Genomic DNA, 17,551 nt, shown 5'->3' on the forward strand with positions numbered 1-17,551 from the left:
AGTACGACCGAGCTTGGGGCGTGACCGCAACATAAGTGAAGCATGCGTATGTTCTATGCTCATAACTATTTTGAGCCCAGTCTAAAAAAGAACGCTGTTGACATTGAAGGAAAAAGATATCACGTCAATTTAACTTATTACTGATGCCTGTATTGCACGAGAGGAAGTTTTTGCAGGCTAGTTGGTGCATTGCAAGACTTCGTTTTTAGCGCAGACAAACAAGCACAGGAAGGAAGGAGTAGTTAGCGGTCTGTCCCATTAACTTCATTCTTTTTTGTGCGCTTGTCTGTCTGCGCTAAAACCAAGAAATGTATTACACACACACACACACACACACACACACACACACACACACACACACACACACACACACACACACACACACACACACACACACACACACACACACACACACACACACACACACACACACACACACACACACACACACACACACACACACACACACACACACACACACACACACACACACACACACACACACACACACACACACACACACACACACACACACACACACACACACACACACACACACACACACACACACACACACACACACACACACACACACACACACACACACACACACACACACACACACACACACACACACACACACACACACACACACACACACACACACACACACACACACACACACACACACACACACACACACACACACACACACACACACACACACACACACACACACACACACACACACACACACACACACACACACACACACACACACACACACACACACACACACACACACACACACACACACACACACACACACACACACACACACACACACACACACACACACACACACACACACACACACACACACACACACACACACACACACACACACACACACACACACACACACACACACACACACACACACACACACACACACACACACACACACACACACACACACACACACACACACACACACACACACACACACACACACACACACACACACACACACACACACACACACACACACACACACACACACACACACACACACACACACACACACACACACACACACACACACACACACACACACACACACACACACACACACACACACACACACACACACACACACACACACACACACACACACACACACACACACACACACACACACACACACACACACACACACACACACACACACACACACACACACACACACACACACACACACACACACACACACACACACACACACACACACACACACACACACACACACACACACACACACACACACACACACACACACACACACACACACACACACACACACACACACACACACACACACACACACACACACACGCGCGCGCGCGCGCGCGCGCACTCTCTCTCTTTCTCTTAGTGTAATAGTGTTTTGTACAGTGCGACTTATGAAAAGCGCGTACCCAAAGGCGACTCGACAGTTTTCGCTTACTGCGTCACCAAAATCAAAGAGCTGACGAGTTAGTCTTTAAAGTGACACGTTGTCAGCGCACCGACACGCTTAATGACAGGCCTGTCTCCATCCTGTCATGGCTGATTTGGGAGGGCGCGACTAATGGAACAGCGCTGCGCTCACTGGACGCACTGCGGACTCCTGACGTGCGCCTGTAAAAGCGTGAAACGTGGTCAAGGTCAAGCGTAGAACTTGCACAGCCTCAGCGCGACCCATAATTTGAAGGAGACAGGTCGCATGCGACGGCGCAAGAGTATAAGATACAGATTGCTCTGCACAACCACCTGGCAAAGCGTTTCTTGGTTCTCTCTCCCCTGGTTTGTAGCCTTCTGCAGATAAGCGGCGATGGAGGCCGGAGTTTATTATTTCTCGGTCTTTTCAGGGCAGACCCAAGCCACCGATTTTACGCGTGGGCTCGTGCGTGTGCGCGTGAATTTTTTCAGGCAAGAGGCGATATTGCGACGGGTCGCTTTACTTCGGCTGGAGCGGAAGTTTCAGCGTAATCAGCGTGGCAAATGCAGTTTTCGGATAATTGTGCTTAATTGTAAGACCGTGGATACGGTGGCCACAGGAAATGGAGAAAGAAAACGGAGAGAACCCGTGAAAAGTAAGCCGCTATCAACTCGCCAAGGTGTATGCAGGTGTATTGCGTTAGGTCAAGATGGTGGACACAGAAGAGGAACTAATCAATCTCGAAAGACGCGGCACCGTAAGAAGTGACGCTCCGGTCGACTTGCAGCTTGCTCGTCTGGCTGAAGGGACATGACTTGTAACCACGGGACCGACATGTTTGGCAAAAAAGGGACCCGACCCTAAGTATGGAGCCCTTAGTTGTTTGAATACAAAAAGCGCGACGTTGGAGGTGAATGATCCCCATATCGGTTGCTTACTGAGCTTGGAACAGCCGAATGGCAACCAAAGCATACAGCGTTTTTATTGGCCAGTAATCTCAAGAGACTTCTGATGCGCGTACAAGAAGAGAGCGAGAAGTTTGGGCTTAAACTGACCACTAAAAAGACAAAGATCATGGCGTCTTGCCCTATCAAGTCCTGGAGCATCAATGGACAAGAAGTGGAAGCTGTGACAGATTTTATCTTCTTGGGCTCCAAGATTACCCCGGAAGGAGACTGTAGCCATGAAATTAGGAGACGCCTGCTTCTGGGAAAGAGAGCCATGGCTAGCCTTGACCGCCTAGTAAAAAGCAGAGACATTAGTCTGCCAACCAAGATCCGTATAACTCGTGCTGTGATCTTTCCAGTTGTGATGTATGGATGCGAGAGTTGGACTGTGAAGAAGGCTGACCGCCGAAGAATTGACGCGTTTGAATTGTGGTGCTGGCGGAGACTCTTGGGAGTTCCTTTGAGTGCCAGAAGATCAAATCAGTCGATATTGTCGACCATAAACCCTGACTGTTCATTGGAGGGTCAAATTCTAAAGTTAAAGCTCAGCTACTTTGGTCATCTGATGAGAAGAGAGGACTCGCTGGAAAAAGATTTGATGTTGGGAAAGGTTGAGAGTCGCCGGAGGAGGGGTAGGCAGCGAACGCGACGGTTAGATGGCATCCTCGAGGCCCTGCAGATGAAGTTATGTGATGTTAGGAAGATAGTGAGAGACCGGAAAGCGTGGCGTGATATGGTCCATAGCGTCACGAAGAGTCGGACACGACTGAACGACTGAACTGAACTGATTTTCAGAACATCATTGTGGATTTCAAAGTTGGATTTCATTTCTCTCATGTGTGCATAGAAATAAACCGATTATTGGTTCACATCGCTCTTCTGGTCAGTCATCGTTAAACGCGCGTTCCAGAAACTTCGTCCGCGATAGTACGGCGCTTGGCAATATGTTCCGCCTTTTCCATCTCGTTTTTGCTTTCCTTTCGAGGCCTTCCTTTTGTCTTTTTTTTAATGCGTTCGGACCCTTCCTTTGCAATCGCCTTTAATGTTCTTTGTTGGAAGGTTTTTCAGAAAAAAAAAACAAAAACAAAAACAAATATGCGTGTAGTAGTTTGCGCGAATAAAACGGAGATCCTTAAATATGGAATACATATGTTACATTATTATGTGAATAGTTCTTTTAACCTCGACCAATGTGCAAGATATTATAGGCGGGGACACAGCGGGCAGCGCCGGTGTCAGATAGTTTCTAGTTCGTATAAACGCTACGAGATGGCAGTTCACTCAGCGGCCCTTCACGTAGTGGAAAGCAATGCTTTTCCATGTGGAATACGCTCTTTTTGAGGGCCATTTTCTCGTAAACTGTGGCCGATATGAGAGGCAATATTTTTGTCGTGTTGTCTTTGTCTAGGTGCATTATTAAGCGCAGCTTTGTGAATGAGTGGCTTCGTGCATGCTTAAATAAATGCGTAGAAGGCAAAGAGCATTTCGCGCGTTTTTTAAACCTGCTGCACGAATGGGATGGTAATGCTAATTGAAAATGCTGGTAAGGAATTCCATTAATTACAGGCTCTCAGAAAATATGATTGTGCACGTCACCGTATTGCTATGGTGCACTGTGACTTTTTATTCGTGGTTACGACTATAAGAAATGAAGGGGGTGGTTGCTGCGCGTACGAACCAAGCACAATGCCTAGTTCGTTGAAACCTATTTTAGAGCGTTAACTTTTGATTACCTAACTAGCTCCTGACTTTCGCGCTGTCGGCGTAAGCCAAGAAGCGCCGGCGCCTGCTGCCCACCCCGGTGACCTTGGCAGCGTGCCAACTCGCTTAGTCATTACCTGCATGTCTAAAACCCTGACGAGATGTGTAAAGAGGTCATTGCGGGCGCAATAAGAGAAAGATGTGATTCTCAAACGTCTTCGATTGAATAACGATAATACAATGGTTATGTGATGTGCTGCTCACTCCACCCCATTTCAACATGAAGTGCAACCTCACCCTTTTCTTCGCTACGTTGTTAGGATATAAATTGCGTCAATAGTATTGAGAAGACAATAAATGATTTTGGACTTCGCTTCTGCATTGATGCAAAGGGCGCGGCTTAAGAATAAAGTGCTACAGTGATGCTTCTGGCGATGAGGAGAAACAGTTCAGGCCACGCGAACGGCTTGCGCGGTAGAAAGGCGCCGTACGATATAAGCATGGTTGCTATCGCAGCAACGGCACTCATGCATGTTTTTTTTTCTTCTGCTGAAAATTCATCGCTACATCGACGCTGACGCTGCGTGCGATCAGCGGCCCGGCTCGGAGCAGCGTGGCTGGTACTTTATCTGGTCACTTGCGTCCAGTGCTTTGCCCGTGATATGTCCCACCCACGGGACCCACCTAAATATTCTTACACTGGGACCTCTACATTGCTCGCTGAGCGTGGTCGCGCTTTGCTCAAATAGTATCTATATCAATGACGTTACTGAAGAAGATGGGAAAATTGTCAAACATTTTTTAATGTAAATGATGTCGTAGGTTAAATGCTAGGTTATCTTGTGTTATCCCGCAGAACACGGAAAAAGACGAAGACTGAAGAAAATGGCCTCCACAAAGGACATAGGCTTCTGTGGCAGCCCACTGCTGGATGTCGGTGCACCCTTTGTATTAAGGCGAAAGCCTTTAATGGCTTCAATGGCTGTTCGTTCGTCCAGTCACACCATAGCTGTCAATGAAATGACGTCATCACCCGAAACCGAAACTAACGTCATCAGAAAAATAAAACTCCATAATAAAAATAAAAACAATCGTAATTCTCCTCGTCTACCGTGAGGATGATAGTTAAAAATAAATTAATAAGTTATGTCTTCACCGGAAATCGAACCTCTATCCCTCGGATCCCCAGCCGAGCGCTTTAACCAACTGCGCCATGCTCGGAATTTTTAAAGTCTTCCTTGCCTTTAAGGCTGCAGGGTACAACATAACGAAACACTACAATACAATACTATACAAAGCAATATACAATACAATATAACATAATAAAGCATAATGCAATATAATACAATACATGTATAATACATTGCGCCCGGGATCGGGAAACACACGTCATAATTCTCTTTGCCTACAGTGAGGATGGTAGCAGCAATGACAATGACGCTGCAATTAGTGATAATTACAATGATCGCATTAGCAATGATAATTACGGTGCATTTGTCGATAATGATAATGAACGCGAACCGGATGCACCGTGTGCACCAGCAACGCTTAGGCTTTCGCATTTCTGCAGTGTAGATTCTACAGTGTTCTCGGAATTTTTCGCAAGCATCTATGCAAAGTGCATGGCCTACCCTACAAGCATGATACGTCCTCAAAATTTCACATTGATATCTCTCTGGGGCATTAAGTATTTCTCCAACAAGTGCTTTGTTTTCCTGAACACATCTCAAAAATATCCTCACAACATGCCCATACGTCCCCTGAATCTACTATGTCCAAAGTGTGTCAAGTCGAAAGTCGGCTCATGAGTGTCCGTCTGCGAGAAGTGTCACAATTCTTCGCGAGATTACGCGGGATTCCGATCCACGCATATACGAAGCTGAACCCCCTGGTGCTGCGCCAGGCTTCCGTACTGCGCCTTTCGTGTGGCGCTTCCTCGAACGCCGCACCACACAGCATACTGAAGTAGATGCAGTGTAGCAGGAATCAGCGGCGTTTCAAATTAGTTTACGGGAAAGAAAAGGTGCACTAGCTGTCACACTTCTCCACGGACAACTGAACGGCACCGTAAGAGAAGGGAGGAAGGTGGGAGTTAAAGAAGAAAGAGAGAAAGAGGTGCCGTAGTAGAGGGACACGGACCACACCGCACTATATGAATGCTTTCAGGTCATCGCATTTTAGAGGTCCAAAGTTTTTTCAGACCGTGTTTTGCCCATTTCACTCGTACCGACAATAATTCGCGTTAAAAGCGCAGGCAGTTTAAGCGTTAATACATTTCTCCTCCGAATAATTTTGATCGTTTTTCTATCTCTAGAAAGCCATAATACATGTAGAGTGCGGGAATGCAGACAGGCAGCTAATGCATGCGTGCAACATTTATTGCTAAGTTAGCGCTGCGCCTTACAATATAACCAAAAATGCATCGGCAAGCAGCTGTAGCGTGCCTGCGCACTTTAATACCAATGCTGCAGGCTTGTTTTAACTTAAAAGAGCAACTCCGGCGCTTTTTTAGCCTCCCAAAATTTGCACGTTCTCCTTATTTTTCTAGCCATTTGCACCAAATTTCGCGGCGGTTCGAGAGCGCAAATGGTTTTCAAGATTTTTCATTTCGTGGCCTCAAGCGGGGAGATATCTGTGCACAGCCATAGAGGGGGAGAGTCCCTGGATGCACGACCGTCTGTATTCGCACTGCCTCAATGTACAGGACGAAATTTTGAACTTACACGGGGTCACTTCAAACAAGTGATAACCCCATCTGTCATTTTGTCACCAGCTTAGCCAATCAACATGCACGCCATAGGTTTTGCAGCCGTAGGCGTGCCCAGCGCGTGTCGCCATAGGTTGGTATTCCATGACATCATAAATTGGTACCAGTCTATTTTCGGTCTTGGTTTTCTGGTTTCTGCTAACTGTAGATACTTTTACATGGCATTACTGAGATACTACTGAGTTATAACGCTAGATCTGCTCTATGAATGTCAGGTTCTAACCTCAATTAAGCACCACGTACGTAAACATGCGCATTATAAATTTAAGAAACACAACATATCTGAAAAAACAAAACAAAAAAACATTTCATTCTTTGCCACAAGGTTTAATGAAATCTGGTAGGTATACCTCTATCCTGCACCAGTCATGGTCTACAGATGCTTCAGTCTCACCTTCAGCGTGCACATAACCAATTTGCACTCATATTAGACGAACTCCATTTGTTGTCAAATAATGCCTTGAATTCTGTGTTTGATATATATATATATATATATATATATATATATATATATATATATATATATATATATATATATATATATATATATATATATATATATATATATATATATATATATATATATATATATAGGTGCCCTAAATTGCCTAGCGGACATTTCCTGCATCATAGCCTTGACGATAAGCAAATTTTGAGAGCTTAGATTTAACAGAACGGAAGTATCTTTAGTGATGTTAGACAGCATGGAAAAGGGCGCAGCTTGTGCTAAGTGGCACTTATTCAGAGCTTTGTAATGTTACCGTACAACTGTCAAATCTCCAAGAAACCATAGGTGTCGGACATAATGATTGGAATCAACTGCATTTCCCTGTTCGTTGCCATCTGTTCCGGCCGGGGTCCTTTTTTCATTGCTAGGGGGTAGCGCTCACGAACAACGGACAAGAAATTTAACGCATACATCAAGGAGCTCAAAGAAGCATTAGCACCGTCGTTCGAACGTGCTGCTTTCTAGGAATGGATGTTTACCAACTAGCTCGATGAGATGCTCCAGCATAGTCCTTTTTTTTTTTTTTCTTTCAACGAATGAACTGCAGCAAAAAGGGCAAGTGGGGCTGTATGCACATCTAACAAGCGGTGTACAATAAACTGCCTCCGCGGAAAAGCTATCTTTAAAAGAAATACTTCTGATATCGAACCATTCTGTATTTATAGCTTCTTCGCAATCATGGCGGCGACGGTGGTAACTGAAGTTATATAACGAATGAGGTGCATTAGATAGTGAGCGGCAAAGCGAGTTCACCCGTTCGGTATAAATCATTTAATGTGGAAGAAAAATAACTGATCCTTGGAACTGTGGCACTCCAGATGCATGAAACAGGCTCTGAGGTTGGGCTCACGGGCATTTCATGCATCCGGAGAGATAAAATGCCTGGCTGAGTAGGGTCAAGACCAGATGCATTTATGTGCACGTGACAGCTCATTCTAGATATAGCAATACGCTGGTACAATTATGGCACGCAAAGAAGTAGGCGCTGTAGTTATTAACCAAGCAGGTCTGAAAGAATCCTCAGACTAATTAGCGCATATCATCAGGCCTATGACGACCACCCATATGCCGCCTCATGATCAGGAAGGAAATATTAATTCACCTCAGGAAGCCTTTGTTTTTATTTTACTGCATATTTTCAGTAACATATGTAACATACAAAAATAAAAATGTCCATTAGGCACATGTGCGGAATGTTATTTTTACAACGAGGCAAGTGAATTGTTTTGTGTTTTTGCACCATATAGTGAGTGAAGTTTTGGAGCGAAAGCTTATTCACTGCGGCAGGTAGGTGGAGCCTTCAGCGTAGCTCTTATTTTCACCTTCAAGTGACTTTGACAGATGCTGCGCCTTTCCTTTCTTATAAACCAATTTATAATGGAAGCGAAACCGTCACTACGCTAAGTGTAGCAGGTCTTCGTGGGACACTAGATTTGCCTATAAAACGACCTTGACCTGATTAAGTGTGGGTGTCCACTATTTAGCGGTGTTCACCCGAGTTTATATTGTGTCTTCATTTCCCCAAAACCAAACTTAAACGGAGAGGCATGTGTAGGTGTCCGCAATTCCGCGGCGTCCACTGAAAGATATAAAGCTCTTTCCTTTCCCCAAAACCTCATTTAAATAAAAATTATGACAAGAACGCAGACTGAACCGGTGTTCAAGAGGTTATCGCTGCAACACTTAAAGATTTCGCTCTATCACTAGGTTCGAGCCACGCTTAAACCCACACAATTTTTTTTTATTGTTAGTTGAGGTCGATCAAAGAAGTCCGTGTCCGCATCATTACTGTACCGCGGGTATGAGAATAACTTGAAGCCTCTTGAAAAAGTCTGGGTGTGCAAACGATACCTATCGAAGCGCTGGCGTCCTGTAGGGGCGGGAGGCAGCTCTGACCAGTTCGGACGCAAGGAATCAAAAAGAACTCGTCGAAAGAGAGCGGACAGCAGCCTACGCCAATGGGGTTTCGGACTGAGGACTCCAACCGCCGCTACAACCTCCTAAACATTTTCATTAAAATATTTTACCACCACCTCTTTCAGTGAAACGGCCCATCGAGCCGCATTGCCTAAAGCGGAAAAACAAACACTAAGCTTCATTCGTTTGACATGGTCAAACCCAACTAACAATGTTTGGCTTGCATGACCTTGAGGTTGGCATTGGCCAGCCTAACTCAGCAACAGTCTACGCAGAGCCTAACCATGCTTATCATAGCGCACCCTTTGTCACCCAGCTGAGTTACTCTGTTCGACGTTGTCCACCAAGGGGACATTTGAGCTTTGACCTTTTAGTATCAGTACCAACTCCCAGGTGTCACACTTAGTCGAGCATGTTATTGACGTCAACAGCTACGCGGTTTAGCGATAACGCATTCTTTCGTGCGTCCACTATATTTGGTTTGGCTACGTTAAGCACCTATGCCACTTTTTAAGGCGAAAGCCTGTAATGGCTCATGCTTTCGTGGACAAAATGTGTCCCGCTTTTGCGGCGGCTCTGACTGGCCGAGGCAGGATGACGTCATAAAGGTCTCGACCAATCACAGAGCACCCGCACAGTAAGCTCGAATGCGTGCCTTATATGGCCACATGTCCATAAAGGGTCAATTATTAACTAATGGCTAATTAATACTTATTTAAATAATTAATAATAAATAAGCTATTTATTATTTCTTAATTAGTACCAGTTGCGTAGCAAAATGCGGCACTCAGGCTTTCACCTTTCACTACTTTCGTCTCTAAAGTCTCTCGTAATTTTGTTTTGACACTATGAGGGGGAAACTCATGAGGGGGAAACTACGAAACGTGCGAATTGAAATGTAATTTAAGTATATTAAACAGATGGCACAGCGCACCTTATTTCCCGCGGATCACAAGTACGCTCCGTCACACAACGTTTCCCCAGTACAGTGGAAGGTATGTGAGAGGCGGCAGTTTAGCCAGCCACCCAGGTGTCGATTAGTAGCCTCGCACTCAACGAGTCTCGGAGCAGCCTTCTGCGACGAGTTTTTAAAAATAAAAATAAAGAAGCACTTATCTTCGTTGTGGGAAAAAACAGAACCGTTCGTAACTTGATGATATGGCAGACAGAAGACAAGCATCAACAGTACGATGTCAGTGCACGTAAGATCGCACTTGGTCGAAAGATCGCCAGGTGGTCGAAATTTCCGGAGCCCTTCACTGCGGCATGTCTCAAAACCTTAATTACTTTGGGACGTTAAACCGACAGACTAAACCATCAACTATTTACACCAACAACCACGAGCCCTACGCAGCCTTCCACCCCCGCATTGCGGACTTGGCGACGCTTCACATATTCTGAAAACGGTGAGCGGTACATTATAATGCAAGTCGATAAAGAGGTGGAACGATGTGTTGCTAAAATTGTGCATATAGCCTGGTGCTCGGCTCTTCTGGGGTGATATGCTTGGGAAAAAGGGGTCACGGCCCAAATAGTTGCGCCGATGTGGCAGTGATCCGTTCCGCCATCGGACAACAATAAGTCCGCCTCGCGCGGCAAAAGCCCATAATGTGGCCCTTTTTTTTTTTTTTTTTTGTTAGGACTGCTGCAGCTGAGGCTCTAAGGGAGCACTTCAGGTGAGGGGTCAAAGGAAGTACCTTTGAAAGACAAACAGAACCACCTTTGCAGGCTGCGAGGTTCGAAACTGGGTTTGGGCCCACTGCGGAGGAGGGGCGCGCAGCGGGGTTTACGGAGCTTCTCCCAAACGCACACCCCTGGAAAAGCCGAGCGCCAGGCCGGGGGACGCTTGTACCCATTTTTACCGGTGGGTGTCCGGCGGTGGGTTTCGAACTAACCACCTCCCGCAGCCGAGACGGGCGCTCTAACCATTAGGCATTGTACTGCGCTTTAGCGTAATTCGCGAATCCTAATTAATTTGTTTTCTTTGTTCCGCCGTGTCAACATCGAGTATAGGGAAACGTGGACTGAAATCCTACTATCCCTCCTCAAGCAGTTAATTAGTGAATGTGTAATTGGTACGCATGCGATAAGATCGCTGAACGAGAAAGCGACGACGGTATTTTGATTGAGCAAATGAAGCGGCCTAAACGTTCGAGTGGACAGCAGGAAAATGGTCGCGAAGTTCAAACTGCGGCTCAAAAAGCGGTCGCACACACAAATAAACGATGATGGATCAACTCGAGTAAACGCCGTTTCGGGTCCCACCCATAGCTTTTACATTTTTATCGCGGCGAAAAGCCGTAACAAAGATGTAAAATTCTCAAGACATGAACGATGCTGCCATTATGCAACTTTAAAGCAGATTATATCAAACTCACTTTTACTTCAAGCATAAAACCGTTTCTGCAATTAGAAAAAAAAAAAAATTTAAGCGTACTGGCAGATGCAGCAGCGGATCTTTTCTTTTTTTCTTCATTCTCTTATTATTTAAAAAGACAAAATTGATAATTAGACATACTCATCTCATCGCTTCTAGTGACAACATTTATTTTCTACTTCTTACTAAAATTTTAGATCCTGGAATTACCTCTCTGGAGCTCGGACGGCTGTTTCCTTCTTGTTAGTGTTTTAATAAACATGCTTCGTTCGTGGACACCATTTCTGGGTCACTATAGAGAGCAATATATCTTTGCCTGTGTTTCCATATCTTGCCTGTGTGGCCTAAAAATGATTGATAAATACCCTACTGGGACCTACATGGGACATTCAATCATTTGATGGCGTTCAGGACGTTAACGTAATCTGCAGGAATTCTCTCCATGCTGTCCAGGGGAGCTTGGAACAAGCATGCTCAGTAAATATCGAAATAGGAGATAAGAATGATAGCTACGTCACCATTTACATAAGGTTGCCAGTCAGCAGGTTAAGCTATGCTTTACATTTCGGAATGCAAATATTTTCTCCTTTTATTATACTTTCTTTCTTGCCTCCTAAATTCGGCGCTTTGATGCCAGGCTTCTTCCCATGTGTGGCCAATCCCCCTCGCGGGTATGTGCCATTTGAAATTTCTTACTAGAATCTAATCAGTTGCCTTGCAAAATTTTCAAAATGTTACTTAACTGTAGTCCTTATAGTGCTGCTCTCCCGCGTGCGTTGTGACTTTTTTTTCCCCTCTCTCTTCAGTTGCCTGGTTTATGTGTTGTTTTGTTGTGCTTTCACTTGCCTTCCTATTATTTTGTTTTTGGTCAGGTAAATTACACACCCGAAAAGCTCTCTGCGCCCCACCAGTTATTGGCCGATCATTGTGTATGACTAACGTACGACAACGACCCTGAAAGCGCGTGCCCAGAGGACCCAGTGAAATGTTTCCTCCTGCTCCGTGGAAGCTCCCGTAAGAGAAAGGTGTCCATTCTGCTTAAATGAATAGGCTACTCGTAATCAAAGTGCGGTGAGGATTAGACTGAAATATTTTCGTATCGTATTTTGTTGACATGCCTGTATCTGTTTACCAAATTACCTGTATTTGTTTTTTCCCAGCATCCAAATAGTGTTGTTTATTTATGTAGGTGTGTATAGTTGAGCCCCCATATTCTGGATGCATCAACATATTGCCACACCTACTCCGTAGGGATCTAATAACCCCGCATTAACGGTGTTTGAGACTGTTTGAATAAACTAATAAATAAGCGAAGTGCACTAATTAGGAGAGGCGACTGGTGGAAGGGATGCTGTCCTGTCTGTGGATTGCATTTCAGGGACTTTATTCATTAAAAATGAAAATGTTCAGGGTATTCTTGCAAAAAAAAGAAAAAATATCGCTGAAGGAAAAAAGGCGGAGGAAATGGGTATATATTCGTTGCCTAAATTCTCAATCTTCTCAGGCCACTCAGATCAACGCTAATGTGTATTTTATTAAACTGCTTTCTTCCTAAAAAGACATTTGCAAGAGATGACAGGCTTCTGTAGAAGTTCAATAATTCGAAGCTGAGATAGGAAGCGGCAGTTCTCACAACGAATGTACTCGGTTTTTATGCGCTGAAACAGATACGAATGAATGTGCTTGCGCTGAAAGAATTATGTGTTCACAGACATGAACAACAGCTCCCGTCATTAGCACGCAGTACAGTTCGAGAATTCTGGGGGTGGTCTCGTAAGACGGCGGCTCTGTGTTATCTACGCAGTTTTCCGCCGCTGCATGGTTCGCAGCTGTGCAGACCATGGCGCTGGCAGCGAGCCGATACGTCCCCGTCGCGCCAGGCGGGGTGCTGACGGCAGGTGTGGCTGCGCGGAACGTCGGCAGCAGCAGTTACACTGCCACGGGCGTCCTGCACATGGCGGAAAGCAGTCCTCCGGAGGTCGTGGGCACGAGCCGACGCCGCGCAGCGCCCCGAGGTGGTGCCCTGGAAAAAGCCGGTGCAGGCGACTTCGGTGTCAGCTACATCGGCAGTCCGCCGGATTCCGAGGAGACCGCTGTCTGGACGGACTTGGTGGTGACGAAGCTGCGCATGCAGACCAAACCTAGCTTGGGATTCGAACCGCGGCCCGCGAGGGGCCGCAGGCCTCCGGCTGCTCCTGCAAGGAAAAGGCCCCTTCATGTGCCTCGGTTTGCCACAGCTGCGAGCAGCGGTTCTGTCAGCCGCTCGGCGAGAGCCAAGTCGTCACCGCGGTTTACGTACTTGAAGACCGTCTCGTACACAACCTTCCCGTATTACGGATTCGGATACGGGCCGTACGGCTTTGGTTACAGTTGGAAACCGTACAGACCATGGGGTATGATGTACGGTGCGATGGGGAGATTCTGACAGGTCCAGCTGCCTGCAACACTCCACTTCGGGCCTGGGCTCGCGCTCTACACTGCCGGATTCACTCGGCGCGAGGCGGGCGGCAATGCTGAACGAAACATGTGCTTCGATGCCAGTGGTCACCATCACTTTGCCGGCCAACGCTATAGGCGCCCCCTGTACGAATAAATTCGAGGTGAACCTAACTTGTTCGATAGCTATGTAATTGAAGGCGATCCGCCTGAAAGAGCTGCTGCAATGTTACCCCTTCGTTGCCGAATCATGCTACATCGGCGTGGTTGTTTACCTCAAAGGCCTCGGCCAGAAAACCCTGTTTTCCTGTTTCGGTTCTCGACAGCCAGTTATGCCTGTTACCTGTTCAAATATTTGGAGTATACCTAGATTACATAGAAAGTGTAAGGTTTTATTTCAGTTTCCCTCGCTATTTCCAAGGGAGAGAAAAGACTGACGATCTGACCAAAGTCTCGTGTCTTTTCGCTAACTCGCCTCCCGACCAGCCAGATTTCCGCCGAACAGCTGACGGGGCGCCTGCACAGGCCTGCATACTTACATATGTCAACATGATCACTATTCACTCGCTTTCAACGATAAATTATGTCCCTGTTGAATTCAAAGGGCTGCAAAGGCTTTGAGTAATTGATGGTTTTCCCGTTCGTTTGGAGCAGGAAAAACATCGAGCGTGTTAGCTGACGTATGGAGGCAAGCATCGTAATAAGAAACAAAAAAGCACTTCCGGTTACTCAAAGTGAGAAAGAGAAGGACAGAAAAAGCTGCTGAAATGCCAATACCAGGTATTTTATTTAAGGTACCAAGCTGCGGTTACAAAATCAATCTCAAAAGGTGCGGACATTTACCGCGCTGCTGTGCTCGCACGAGCCGTGTACGCAAGAACTTCCTAAAGACCGCGCTCACGACTTGCAAGAGCTTCATTTCTCTTCGAGTTTGGTACTGTTTAAGGCTTCCTTCAAGAGGCCTTTCAGTCAACAGGTAGCAATTCAGGAGACTTGTTAGCGTGCCTAGGGGTATTTTCACTTTGTAAGTCGAGCAACGCTCACCATGCGGAAGGAACTAACTCGCATTTTGCAGAATATATAGTGCCGTTCTCAAAATATACTTAGGCCACGGCGCAAGATCAAATGTGTTCTGGAGCCGTTCAGGGGAAATCATTTTGCGTTGATGACCGCGCAAAGACTATAGCGAGTGAGCAGGTTGGTAACACTACAGCGTAACGAGAACGCCTTTCTCGCGCGTAATGGCTTTTCCAGGCACGAAGCTACCAATCGGTGAGAAGAGCAAGCATCAGTCCACTAGCTAACGCTTCGACAAGTAACGTCTTTGTGTGGATCGAGACGCATGTAAGTATTATTGTAGAAAAGTCGGCTAACAGGCGGATGCTTCCCTTTCATCCTTCGATCGTTTCGTGCTGTTTTGGTTCGGTCTGTCCCTTGTCTGCTAGATGAAATGTATACTCACCAGACTCGGAAATTGCGAGTGCGCTGTTTGTTGTCGTGATTTCTAAGGGGTCACCGTCAATCAGCTCAAGCGTCGCATTGCACATCGCCAGCGTCTACGAACGTCGCGACATTGACAGCCAGCGGAAGCTTGGGGCACGGCTTTTCTTTGCACATTGCAGGCCCTGGGTTCTGGGACACTTTTTAATCGTGAGACAACGATGAAATATTATAAGATACTGCTATGCACATGTTGATGAGAATAGTCTAGGCATCCTATGCGTGGCAAATTTCGCTAGCTTTTCCTGCGCTCCCTGCGAGCAGATAAATCTACCATAAAAAACCAATTGACTATGTTTTTGTTTTATAAATAACAGTCAGGCAGCTTAGGTATATTATAAGATATATTTATGGGCATATTGATAGAAATGGTCTGAACTTCCAATGCGTAATAAAATTTGGCTTCTGAAGTTTCTTCCTCATGCGCTCATAAATAATATCAGCCTGACTGCCATAAACAAATGGGGCGCATTTTTAAAAATAACAGCGAGAAACTAAAAGCTTGTCGAGAGATATGTGTGCGTATATTGATTGTTATTATGAAGTAATACAATATATGAAAAAAAAAACTATGTGCGCGAACTCGTTTCCAGAAAATGTCCAAATCTAAAAGCACCAAAGGGCTCGACGCTCTAGTCACTGAGAACTGACATCCTTCGAGCCCTTCCAACATACGACCGGTTCGTGACTAGTGACTAGCTTGCTCTTTTTGTTTTCTATCACTTGAATGGACTGCCTTGTGACGGGTCATGGACCAATCTTTTCGAGACGGCCAATCACGCTTCGACTTAACCTGAGACACGCTTCACGAATATGGGCACTAAAATTCTACGCAGCCGCGCAAAGCTGCGTCCAGCAGCATCTGCAATCAACTGCCAAAATATCAATTGAGCGCAGGGGGAGGCACAACTTGGGCTATTTCACTGGCCCTGAAGGAGCTTGAAACAACTTCCCCTTCCTTTCATCTTGCAACGCAGGCACAAATCCGTTACTGGCTGCGCTAATTACAGGACGCACAACTGGGCTCTAACCGATAGCCGGCCTTGAAGGTATAAGTGGAAACAAGGAAGGCTGACCGCCTATAGCAACCACTCCCTCAGGAGTTATCTCAGGTATTCCACGCGGAACGTACACCCGAAGCTCGCTAGTATATTCAGCAGAAGGCACTGAAAAAAAAAAAAAAAACGCAGCCGAGAGAAAATTAAGCGTCCTCTTCCCGTGTAATGCTAGTCCCGCTCTTCTTTTTCCGCAATCGCCGAATCGGATCACCTTCTGTGGCGCCGCCTCTTCAATGTTTGCGCCCCGATATCGCCTCCACCACAAGCTTTTCTTTTTTTTTTTTTCTTTTTCGAAATGTCGAATCGGGATAGCTTTCTCCAGAGCACACCTTCCACATCCTTTCGTGAGCTAACGCAGAGAGTTTCCTGAAAGTCAAGCCGAAAAGCGATGCTGGAACAAAATAGAGTCTGCAAGGACGTGTAGCCAAAATAAAAGGGAATAAATGTACTTTTGGCGCTTCGCCACAACACAGGCCGGAGCGTATGATTCTTGTAAATGTCCGCACCTGTGTGGTGTTTTCTCACAACTTAGCCTGAGTGCGGGTTCCAGGTTGTTTACGTTAATGGTGCTGCATTCAGGGCCGCACTAACAAGCTTCGGTGTGGGCGTTACTGTTATGATCGCAGTTTCCGCGAAAAGGGCACGCGTCTCGCGTGTTGCCAGGTAAAATTAAGTGAGCCTGTAGCAGCATTGGTGCAGAATCTTCTGTTTCATCTGCGACCGCCAACGTAAGCGTGGAAGCTGCCGCGAAGTGGTCTGTGGGTTCCAAATCGTTCGGAGTGGCAAAAGCGCGGGCGCACTGCTGGGGTGTGCCTGGGAGGCGTGTTTGCCTGGAAGGCGTGTTCAAGGCCGTTGGCCTT

At 46.1% G+C, this 17,551-nt stretch overlaps 1 protein-coding gene across 1 annotated transcript in view; it reads left to right on the top strand.

Annotated features, from left to right (window-relative positions):
* The window catches only part of LOC146204211 (uncharacterized), a 29,560-nt gene extending 15,176 nt beyond the window's left edge, over window positions 1-14,384 (top strand). The window contains exon 2 of the mRNA XM_084589158.1: window positions 13,502-14,384. Within this exon, the coding sequence (XP_084445284.1) occupies window positions 13,502-14,122 (621 nt within the window). The 3' untranslated portion in view covers window positions 14,123-14,384. The remainder of the gene's footprint in view (window positions 1-13,501) is intronic.
* Window positions 14,385-17,551: the final 3,167 nt, after the last annotated feature.

This window comes from Amblyomma maculatum, chromosome 1, assembly GCF_055883805.1.
Source record: "Amblyomma maculatum isolate TAMU_Amacu chromosome 1, ASM5588380v1, whole genome shotgun sequence".
Lineage (NCBI taxonomy): Eukaryota > Metazoa > Arthropoda > Arachnida > Ixodida > Ixodidae > Amblyomma > Amblyomma maculatum.